Raw genomic sequence first — 12373 nt, 5'->3', positions numbered from 1 at the left:
TGATTTGCTTTAAGAATCCTCTATTTGTATTACGTGAAAGAATTGTGTCTAACGCCTCAGAAGGTATTAGTATTATGTTCAATTCCATTGTTGGTTTACCGTTATTGTGTTCTCTGATGCTTTATTATGAAACGTAATTCTCTCAATTAATCACTTCTTTTCATAAATGAAATTATCACTAACTCACAGAGAAGTTTTCACGTGTATTTTGATAGTATTATTTTCCGCGATGTTCGATTTTTAAAGTATTCCGTCCCGTAAGCTTTCGCGGCGGTGAAAAATGCTTGGCAGAAGCCTCTTAGGAGATTCTGATAACCCCCAACCAAATACATTACATTAGTTTCTTCTGTTATGATGCAGAATAATAATATCCAGCACCCCTGGTGCAATAAGTTACTGACTGGTGGTTGACAAATTGCCTAGCAGTGCAGTGCAGCAATGCGGAATTTGGTGTGATTCAGGTAATTTTAATTTATTATAGGCACCTTCTATTTATCATTCATATTACTAATATTATTACAACATGGCATTTTGAAGTCCTTTTGAAAAGTAACAAAACGAAATTTACCGCCAATATAATAAAATTGTTTGAGGACATAAATAATGGCCTAAAAATTTCTCCGAAGTCTTCAACTTCTGGGCTAATCCTTATGATTGTAATAAAAAGTAAAGTTGGATTTTGCAATATAAAATTATGTCCGCGGACTCAAAAACCAATTTGAACATATTGAACTAATCATGATAAGTGGTTGCTCGTGAAAAATAACTCAACCTTTCATTCATAATTTAATTTTTACCGGCGCGACATCTATTTCAAACCAACTGAACTAGATATCCAACAATTTCGGAAAGGTGAATGAAAACATCTTATTATAATTTTATTCCAGTATAACTTATTAAATAAGGAAGCGAAGTTGAACAAAACATGAATGAAACTTTGATCAAATATTTATTAGAATGCATCGCAGTAATTCTGTAAGGAATAATCATTTGCTCTGAAAGATGGAGAAGGTGTACATATTTATAAATTAACTAACTACTTGTTACATATATATGATTTCTTCACTTTATTTTTACGTCTATTTTCTGTTCTTTGCAGTATGAAATATAGGCAACCCCAAGTACTTGATTACTGAACGATTTTTAGGTAAGAAAAGGGCACAAGCCCTTGCAATATTCTTTTGTCTAATAATTCAGACATATACAGGCTGTTACAAATTCTCTTATAATTAATTTACTGTATTCTGCTGACACTAAAAGACTAATACTTCTTTTTATTGTTCATAGCGAATATTCTGTTATAAATCGGTTCGATACCAGCGGAATAAATATTTTATTACGAACAGATGTGGAAGAGCTTTTGTACATATTTTGGATTCGTGAAATATTCATTTGGTGCCTTTCTATGCCTACTTTGATTGACGTTAAGGCCCTGTGTCATCAGCGGTAATTCTGAATAGAACTATTTCCATAGAACAGGGTCGATTGATACGAAATAATGTACCATTATTACGTTTTTTTTATTGTATGCGATGCCTGTCGATTGACACGAAATAATGTACCATTATTACGTTTTTTTTATTGTATGCGATGCCTGTCGATTGACACGAAATAATGTACCATTATTACGTTTTTTTTATTGTATGCGATGCCTGTCGAACCAAGCCCTGTGTTTAGTGCCTTAGGTACGTCAAATATAGTAACTACCTTCTATGTCCCTTAATTGAGCAGTACGAAAGTTCGATCCAGTTCCATATAATATACCTCATCATCGTCGTGTGTTTATAATTTAATCCAATAACATCAATGCCCATATACTCCACGTAATACCCGGAATAAGTTTGATATTTGTATGTAAGGGTGAGATATATCTTAAATGACCACTTCAACTTAATGCCTTGGTCTTCAAACTGGCAGAAAGCCATCTAGTTTTAGTATTACTGATAAAAGATATTTCGACATTAGTCCGCAGAGTATTTGTTTTCCACAGTATACTCCTGGCAGGATGATGGTCTTCTGGTTGCAATACGATGAATGTTATACGGATACAGTTGGTCTTCATTTACCGTTTTCTGGTGCTAGACGGGGAATTATTTCCCAATTTGTAACATACGATCTGATCAAGCTCGTCCGCATGTCTCCCATGGTCTTGTAGTTTTCCATTATCACATAATTAAAAAAAAATTATATAATGGGTTTGTATCACTCAATTGCTTTGCATCTTAAGTAGTCCCTCAGGGCTCAAACCTTGGGCCTTTATTATTTCTCATTTTTATAAACGACATTTGTCAATTAGTTTATTGTAATAATCTAATATTTGTAGATATTTGCAGACGACTTGGTGTTCAAAAAGCAAATTGCACTTTAGTATATCCAAATCTAAAATTGTTTTTTACTCCAGGAAAGGTTGCTTTTGCTAATATTTCCTGCAATTTCTCGCTATGAAGCCGTTAAAGACCTTAATGTACTTTTTGATTATGGTTTGTCTTTTCGTGCTTCAAAGAAGTTGGATTTTATTCAGAATTAGGTATACAATACGTTGCTGACAAGATTTAATATAAGGTGTTCCAAACGTAACGCGGGACTGGAAATGGAGCGCTATAAGCGCAATTCATAACAAGTACGGAGAGTGTGTAGCTGAGACTGTTACACAACAATATTGGTTGATTCATTCTTGTGTCTGAAATTCAGTTTAATATGCCTAGAGAACAGTCAACGAGACCTTTTCAACGAGGTATAACACTATGGGCTTTTGATGAGCCAATCCTTAAAAAAATACATTTTTCTGATTTGACATTAGGGGCTTCCCACACCCTTTCTGTCGAGAGATAGAACAAAATGTCAATAACAAAAGTTATGTGCAATGAATCCGGCTATCCATATTTGTACTATTTAATATACCTGAATAGGAAATATTTCTGGGAAAAATTCAACTCTATGTTTTGCATTTGTACATTGCGCCCCCCTAGCGGCCGAGTTACGAACTTGAAAACTATTTCCAGCGATTTCTCTAGGTCGATTTATTCAATTTTTTTCCCGAAGTTCTAGGGTCTATACTTTCTCTAATATCATACATCGCCGACCTTAGTGGGACACCCTGTATATAATAAACGTATTAATAATAATATCTCTACTCCTGATTCTAATTACGAGAATTAGCCCAGAAGTCGGAGACTTGTGCGGGAGAGGAGGCGGCATATTATTATTACGCAGGCCGCATTTGCATTGCTGTCACACATTAAATATTTCTGTTAATACAAAACTTTCATTGGAGTTCTTTTTTTGTGAAATACAGGGAGTCCCATTAATATTGCGAAAAAAATCAGAGGGAGTTTCCTTGACTAAAAATAAGAAAAAAGGTTCCTATAAACCTATGTCCGAAAATGCTTCGTTTCGGAGATACAGGGTGCTGAAATTTAGAGAAAATACAAGGTTTTTACTAATATCTGGAGAACCCTAATTCTGATTTTTTTTTAAATTTGGTATGTTTGTTTATAAAAACGGTAGACGTCTTCTGACGTAATTTGATTTATTTTATCTATTCCAGCGACGTCCGGGGACTCACTCTTGTTGATATTAATAAGTAAACATATGAGACGTCACTGCTNGATTTTTTTGAAATTTGGTATGTTTGTTTATAAAAACGGTAGACGTCTTCTGACGTAATTTGATTTATTTTATCTATTCCAGCGGCGTCCGAGGACTCACTCCTGTTGATATTAATAAGTAAACATATGAGACGTCACTGCTTTTTCTTAGGTGTTATATCTTTTTCTAATTATGCTATTCAAAATATATACGCCTGTATTAGAGTTGAAGGTGCACATTTTCAACAACTGTTGTAACGCCTGTGTATGTAAAGTATTTTTCATATCATTGCTGTTTGTCAAATATTTTTTCCTATGTTTCTGTTAATATTAATTAGTTAAAAAAATACTATTTAGTGAGTTATTGGTTCTCAGCTTGTTACCTTGTTTTTCCTTCAAATGTATTGTTAAAGTTGATTAGTAAATAACTAAAACATTGAATTTCTATTTTTGTTTTCTACTTCCCTTAAGAATGTGCATATGAAAGGATTTTAATTTTTTGCTCGAAAACGAAGCAAGATATAAAAAAATTAAAGAGACAAAAAAGTTGTATTTTTAGTCGCATAATTAGAAAAAAATATGACGCCTAAGAAAAGCATTGACGTCTCATATGTTTATTTATTAATATTAACAGGAGTGAGTCCCCGGACGCCGCTGGAATAGATAAAATAAATCAAATTACGTCAGAAGACGTCTATCGTTTTTATAAACAAACATACCAAATTTCAAAAAATCGGAATTAGGGTTCTCCAGACATTAGTAAAAACATTGTATTTTCTCTAAACTTCAACACCCTGTATCCCCGAAACGAAGCATTTTCGGACATAGGCTTATAGGAACTTTCTTTCTCATTTTTGGTCAAGGAAACCCCCTGAATTTTTTCACAATATTAATTGGACACCCTGTATATTATTTTGACATCAGCTGTACCCCTTTAAAATTCAACATTCGAAAACGCCCCGTATTTTTCGCATAGTAATCATTTTATTGAATTAATTTGTTCTAGCTAGCCGAAGGTAATTATGAATGTCTAATTTATGCGGTTTTAAATCTTCCTTTCGTGAATTTGTTGCAACATGATCTTAACATTCCTTGCACGGCTCCGCGATATTGTTATGGTAATCCTGGATAATATGGATATACCTAGAATTCTTCACATAAATCCCCAACTAAGGGAAGAGCAATTTTAACGCCTACGAATATTACTCCACCTTAAAATCTTGAACAATGTATTGTACACAAAAATCAAGTTATCATTGATTTTTCGCAGTCAAAGTAAGCATGAATTCTCTGTGTTTTTTAAGGAAGAGAACATTGTCCTTGAAAAATGGCATCGTGAACAACCAATTAATGGAAAATTACATGGAACGTATTATAAAATGTTGTTCCTCGATTGGAAGGGGCACAGTGATAAATTATTTCATAATTAATACTAATAACTAAGAACGGAGGTCCAGTATTAAACAAGTTTACTTTCGTAAGGGCATTTCCGACTCTGTGGATGGAGTAAGCAAATATTTGTGTTAAGTTGGAAGATTAATAATTCACGGCGGTCTCATGTAAATAAAACTGTTGGTTTTACTAATTAGGTTGTACGTGCAGAGAAACGTGCACGTGGTGCTTTGTTGTGTGCGAATGTTTTAAATTATTCTTTATAATCCACCACAATCATGTTTGTTAAAGTCGGCTCATTTCTATGAGACTTGCCGGCAATGTAATATTCGAAAGTGTGGTATTTTCTTTTTTCCATTAATTATGACATAAAATTTGCCTAAATATAGAAATTAAAATGTACAAAGCAGATTACAGGAGGAACATAAAGACATTAAAAATGTATGTAAAATTACCACATTGCTGAGACGCTACATGTGTTCGTATAATATTAGCTTATACAAGTGAAATTACATTAATTATGTAATTTTGTACTTCTGTTAATTATTTGTTCGTTATTTTGACGTCATTCGTACCGAAACAGGTAGCTGCAAATTTCTATAAAGTTCTATACAGCATATGCAGATTTTATTTAAATTTTGTAATACATAAGTATACAGGGTGTTAGAAGTTTGAATGCCTTAATTTTAATAGACTATAGAATACATTAAAATATACAAAAAAAAAACTTTATGTGACAGGGATCCTAAACTCGTTCGATTAATTAAGGTATATTGACATAACTGCGTGCATAGAATACCATAAAATACAATGTTTATCACTTTTATAAACTTCTTTATGCTTAATTCTAAAAAATATTTAGCGTTGTAATAAATTTAAAATTCGATAAAATTCATATCGGCGGTTAACACGAGGTACTAAGGTGTCCAACAATCAACAATACGGAATTCAGTTGGTATCTGGAATTCGACCGTGACGGAGTGTTTTTTGCGTACCACTATTTCCTTTTCTTGAGGTATCCAGCGAGTACGCGAATATTAGATTCAAATGTGTCTTGCGTGCATAGAAAATGGTGGTGGACATTTTGAGCATATGTTTTAGTTTATTTTATACTTGTGCGTTTAAAAATTACTGAATTTTGCTTTTTGGTAAGTAACCTAAATTATTTTTAATACGTATGATTATGTGGATGACGTGAATCTTTGGGTACTTTAATTACATATTTTTTAAATTCATAATTTAATTAAAAGTTACGTTCCTGTTTTAAGAGATTCATAATTCGAGCTAAAATTTAGGCACAACACTATTTTCGTACTACAAAATCGATACATTTTATTTATTTAAAAATTGGAAAACAATTGTCTTGAAATTTACAAAATAGTTGTTTACATTTTTTCCGTGGAGCAAGTTTGCCGCGTGCACACGTGGTATGCATCAGCTGTGTAGCGTTTGGTTAAGCGCTGTTGCCACGTTGTGAAACTCCCCAATACTCGCTGTATTTTGAAAACTGTTAATCTTACGCCCCTGTAATACACAACTTTTTTGTTCATTTATAATTACTCTATCTCATGCTGAAATAATGGCAGTCAAACTTCTTACGCCCTGTATTATTACAATTAAATTTAGTACGGTGTCCCAAAAAGACCCGAACTTTTCACGACTGACTCCTATAAAAAAATATCAAGAAACCAACATGCGGTGACCTTGGGGTTGACCTTGACCTTGAGTTTCAAGGTTAAATAAGTCAACTTGAAAATATTAGATGATATTTTAGAGATATTTTATGTCCTTACATGCCATTTGGAGGTCAAACTCGTTTCTCTCTGAATAATTCGACAAAAATGTTTCAAGCATTTTTGGGTTTTTGAGTGACCAATTAGATGGTGTCCTTGGATTTAACCTAACAGTCCCCAAAATTGCCCTACCATCAAATTAAATTCTTATTATTTTTTATGACAAATGACCTAACTTAACCTAACCTTCAAATGACCCACGTCCTGGACATTCTGGTCAAGGACCTCCTGGAAATTCTTTATTTTCAGATTCCTACATAAAATTTGGCTCTGTGTTCGTTGCTGGTTGACCTTGCAACTTGTAGTGAAGGGCAAATCCAAGGTCACCATCTAATTGTTAAGTTATTCAAACAAAGATAAGTTTGACCTCCAAATAATCCTCAAGGACATACGAGAAAAATTTTCTGGTTCCATATTTAGCGTTCTAGATTGCTGGCATACCAAATATGGAGTTCCATTTAATATTTTCAAGTCGACCTTGGGCTGACCTTGAAACTTAAGGCCAAAGTCAAATCCAACTTTTGTCTGAAACATTTTTCAATGGAACTCAATTCTAGACAATTGTAGTTAATAAAAAAAATATGGATTTAGCTGATCCTCCAAAACGATTATTTTTAATTAAAAGACTAATAACTATAAGTTATCTACTGAATCAGGTCTGGATCTAGGGAGAGGCTACGGGGACTATAGCCCCGGGCCTCGGCAAGATCTGGCAAAATCAAACCAGAAAGTTGGGATTTTAAATTTTATGTCGGTTTGCGTGACCTATTTTTTTTTTAATAATAAGTGCCTCCGTAGAGCTTGCAGCCTCACCACAGGTTAATACGGCCCTGCACTGAGTGTGTTCATAATTTGATTAGTATTTTTCATTTGACTGCCATGCACAGGGGTCAGGAGCCTTAGTATTGAAATTAATCATAAGATAGTATGGTTTCAGCCGAATTGAGTAGCAGGAAATTGCAAGGTATGTTAATTTATCAACCAGGAACACAACATTATCGTCAGTAGTCGCTCGAACATTATTTGTGTATTTATACAACGATAAAGGGGCTTGCTGAGTCATCTCAGTACAAAAAAAGTCAAAACAAATACAGACAAGTATACAGGCGAGTCATAATTAGGTGCAAAAAATTTAACCTTAGTTTCATGCTAATATAAAATAATTGTTCAAATAAACTTTTGTTTAGTATTTTTTTTTGTAAGAAGACATTTTGGAAAAAAGTTTATTTGACTAATTTTTTTTTTTTTGACAAGAAATTTCGGTTAAATTTTTTTACACTTCATTATGACTCACTCTGTTTTAAAACTAAATAATTTTGTGTGTAGTTGTAGAGATTATCGCAAGCGAGATATATTTAGAAATAATTTTACCACGGTTCGCAGGTGTGGTAAAATGTTGCCTTTTTAAGTCGCCACCAAATTCAGGAGAATTTTTCTTTCCGGATTCGAGTGCAGCATAAATTGATCGGGTTGTGTAAGTACCTAATCGGTTACTATATATGTAAATCCGGCTAGAACTTAATGGCCGAAGTTGTTTCCAAATGGGAAACGTTTAGTTACTGAAAGAATCCCTGTTATTTTTATTCATCCATCGTAACTCTTTAAAAACAGTGAAACGAAAACTTTCCACTGTTATTTAACGAAAAATCGGCACTTTAAAATAATGTAACCATCTGTCCTTATTTCTCTTTAAATTCAAATATTTTTTCTGTCAGACCGTTTGGGAGATCAATCGACTATATTCATTGAACAAGCGGGTATATGAAAATTTATATTCCCTTCTAAAGTAATATGAGATATATTATTTAAATAGTTCCTTAGATTCATTTAAGTACAAAAGGAAGATTTATTTTTTCTCTTCGGAACTTTTTATTGCTAATTCAGGCCCTTTAGACGACTTCGGGAGCAGCAGCTAAAATAGACACATGAATTTTATTCGAAATTGATGAACTCTGGGAATCTGCCAGAGAAAAAGTATCCTTCAAGTAAGGAAACTTGAGCAAAACAAATTCACTTTTAGAGTTAAATAAATCCCAGACTGTTTCTGAATCCAGCTACACAATCCTCTTTTAGTAAAATATGTAGCTAAATATATTTATTTAAAACTAAAGTTAAGGTACTAATTAAAGGAATCTCATTGAAATTATTTCATCTTTTTTTTTTTAAGTAAAATTAGTTTATATCTTTAAACATAAAGACATAAAGGATGATATTTTATTTGTGTTAAAAGTAATTTTATAAAAATGTAGTCTGCATATACCTTTGAGCTTCTCCGAGACATGCTGAAGAGGTTCCAAGCAAATAAAAGAATGTATAGAGTATAAGTAAACAGAAATTTTATCCACTGAAGACCTTTGAGAATCTCTAAAATCTTTCCAACAAAAAAACTGCTTTAATGAGAACTGGAAACATTTTGAAAAAGAAATGTGTAGTTCGCCTAGACTTTTGAGGACCTCTGGAATCTTAAGGGATTTCAACCAAAACGCTTTTCTGCGAAATCTGGAAACATTTTCAGAAACGCTGACATAGAGGATACTAAAACAGAGTAATTTAACGTCCGCAGAGTGATGGTTTTTAAAATATCGTAATGCGGATTCATGGAAACCTTTACAGGAGTACCAATCAAAGCAAACAGTTATGATTTTGTGAAAATTGGAAATATTTTGAGGGACGCTGACATACAGGCTATAAGTAGTAATCACTGATTTTCAAGTAACTTTACCTAAACAATGTTTATGTAAAAATTACAAACATTTTATGAAACGCTGACACAGCTGATAAATAATCAGAGACTGGGTCCAGTTCAAAAGTAAATTCGCGTCAATAGAACAGTGCTTCTCAAAATGTAGTCCGTGTAGGACGTTGAGGATTTATGAGATTTAAGGTTCTAACCAAAACAAAAAATACATTTACAAGATTGGAAACATTTTGAGAAACGCTGATATAGATGATTATAAATAATGAGATATTTTATCTGCTTCAGAAGTAATGTGGATTTTTAAAGATCTTTGAGATCTTCAGGGTAAATTAACAATTAAAGAACTCATAGTGAGATTTATTTCCGATTTTTGTGGAATTTTGAAAACAGTTTTATACAGGGTGTTTCTAAAATAGGGTTCCAAACTTCTGCTGCGTTTATAACTCATTAAAATAAGCCAAAAAGTTCCTATTAACATGTGCCCTAAAACGCACCCTTAGGAAGTTATATGCCCTTAAAAGGGCTCAAATAAAACTGTTTTTTTTTCTGTTATTGACAAAACGGTCGCAAATAAATAGAATAAAATTTATGGTTCTTACATAACTTTTTACGTTAAATAACATGGGCTACTCCGTTTTTTGACATGCAAATCATATGCGTCTCATTTAGGTTGGTGAAGGGGGTTTTCGGCTCGTAATTTTGTTTATTTCAATTTTTTTACAATTTTGTCAAGATTTTGGACAAAAACGGAAATTGTGTCCAATACTTAATTAGTCAATTTCCTAATTTAACTGATGCAAAATTCAAAGAATACATCTTCGACGAACCTCAAATCCCAAAAGTATTTCATAAAACAATGACGTATACTGAGAGAGCAACATGGCTTAAAACTTGTTCGGGAACCACAAATGCAAGACCTACAATACAGAAATCATAATAAACAACCATCGCTTCGGATATTTAATGTATGTAAAAATTCATTTCTTGGATTCTCAGCAGAAATACTTTCCTGAAAACTTCATTACGATTATAGAATGCTTGGGTGAATGCTTTCATCAGGATCTGAAAGAAATTGAAGTAAGATACCAAAGGGGATGGGAATATTATTATGACGGACTTGTTACCTGGTTATGAAAATGAGAAACTGAAGAGTGTAGTTCGAAGAGTTCGAAACCCACCATGCAGGTCGTTCGAGGACAAAAGAGTATTTTACCAATGTAGGAAGTAGTTTGAAGTTTGGATTCTTCCATTCAAAATCAAACTGGGGTTCAATTATTTCCGGATCTTTTTCAAAATACTTTTTAATAAGAGCCAGGAAGCTTAACCAGTGCTAGATTCGTGTGCAACGCGTCGAAATACATCGGAATAAGATTTGGACAGGAGCAACTTGGACCAACTAATGTTCTGTGCATTAATATGCATACGATAAAGACTTTATCTGGTACCAAATAGATTTTTTGCTTGCCGTTTGCTATGTACAACTAAATCGCTACGATCCTGTTGAGGAGTTCCAAGCAAAACCAACAATAGTCTTGCGAAAATTGGTTTCAGGTTTCATTTATTTCAAAAGTAATTTTACTTCAGAAGAGCAGCGCTTCTCAAAATGTAGTCCATGCAGACTTTTGAGGAACGCTGTCATAGTTGGAAAGAAGAGCTCGGCACTCACCTTGCATCCTCAGCCCTGGTGAACAGCACGACGCCTTTGGCGTTAATCTTCTTCTTCAGTTTCAAGATGATGCTGTCAAATTCCTTGTCGTCAGCAGCACTGGGCACCTTCTCGGCTGTGGCGATACAAACGTTCCTCTCCTGCGCCTCCCTGTGGAACACCTCGATGCCATATTCCCCGTAAGATCCTTCTGAGTAGATGGTCGATACGTACGACCAATTAACGCTTTTGACGATGTCCACCAGAGCGCTGGATTGGAAAGTATCTGGAGGAACCGTCCGCGCGAAGTACTTAAACCGTGACTTGTCGCTGAGAGCTTTGGCCGTTGAGGCCGGCGATATCTGCGGTATGTGGAATAGCCCAAGTAGATTGGCCACCTGCAGGGATACCGAACTGTACGAGCCCCCCACCACCCCGAAGACTGGCCCGGAGAGGTTGTTCCGTGGTCGGGGTACGGAATGGTCGGGGCATTCGTACGCGGATGTGTCGATGTTGTTCAGGGACGCCCTGACGAACTGAAGGCTCTGGTTCAGCGCGTAGGTGTCGCGAGAGCAGGTGTCGAGTATGTGAACGCCGAGCGAGACGTTCGGCAGGATGTTGGGGTTCTTGTTGATTGTGTCGACGGCGTACATCATCGCCTCGAGCCGTTGGACGCCGCGGTGGTAGATCTGGGAACCGCATGGCGATCGATCCCCTTTCGTGTGAACGGGGAACAATCCGCCAAGGATAATATCTCCGGGGACGCTGACGGCCACTTGCTGGTCCAGCTGCACGCCCGCGGACACTATCAGGGACAGGGAGTAGACCAGCAGCCACGTGAACATGCCCGCCAATCCACTTCCCGCCGACTCTCATTCACCCGCACCCTGGAACAAATATATTAGTTATAATTGCGGTTTCGCACTATCTGGAGACGGGTGCTAACTCTAACGTGTCCCTAAGGTCAAAGGCTAACAATAAGGCGCTCGAATGGAAGCCACTGCACCAGGACGGCCCGATTGTGACCTGAATAATTTTTTGTAGACGTTTTATATCGATCATAATACAGCTCCGGAAAATGGAATCTAAAGTAGTGAATTGTCTAAATTTTAGCCGTTTAAGGAGGTATATCGGGTTTACTCAAATGCACAGATGTACTTGAAATTTATATAGCGTATTACCCAGTGCGTCATATTTTTTTGATTTTTTTTTTTGAATCTAGATTTTAAGATATTGTTCATTTTAACATAGGTTTATA

General features: G+C 35.0%; 1 protein-coding gene across 1 annotated transcript in view; it reads right to left on the bottom strand.

Moving 5' to 3' along the window:
• Positions 1 to 11960, bottom strand: part of LOC108909741 (metabotropic glutamate receptor) — a gene marked incomplete at its 3' end in the record, with an annotated part of 75587 nt that extends 63627 nt beyond the window's left edge. The window contains exon 1 of the mRNA XM_018714150.1: positions 11137 to 11960. Coding sequence (XP_018569666.1) covers positions 11137 to 11960 — 824 coding nt within the window. The remainder of the gene's footprint in view (positions 1 to 11136) is intronic.
• Positions 11961 to 12373: the final 413 nt, after the last annotated feature.

This window comes from Anoplophora glabripennis, unplaced genomic scaffold (assembly GCF_000390285.2).
Source record: "Anoplophora glabripennis isolate ALB-LARVAE unplaced genomic scaffold, Agla_2.0 scaffold212, whole genome shotgun sequence".
Taxonomy (NCBI): Eukaryota; Metazoa; Arthropoda; class Insecta; order Coleoptera; family Cerambycidae; genus Anoplophora; species Anoplophora glabripennis.
Note: the sequence above shows the minus strand (reverse complement) of the source record. Positions and strands in the feature narration are given on the sequence as shown.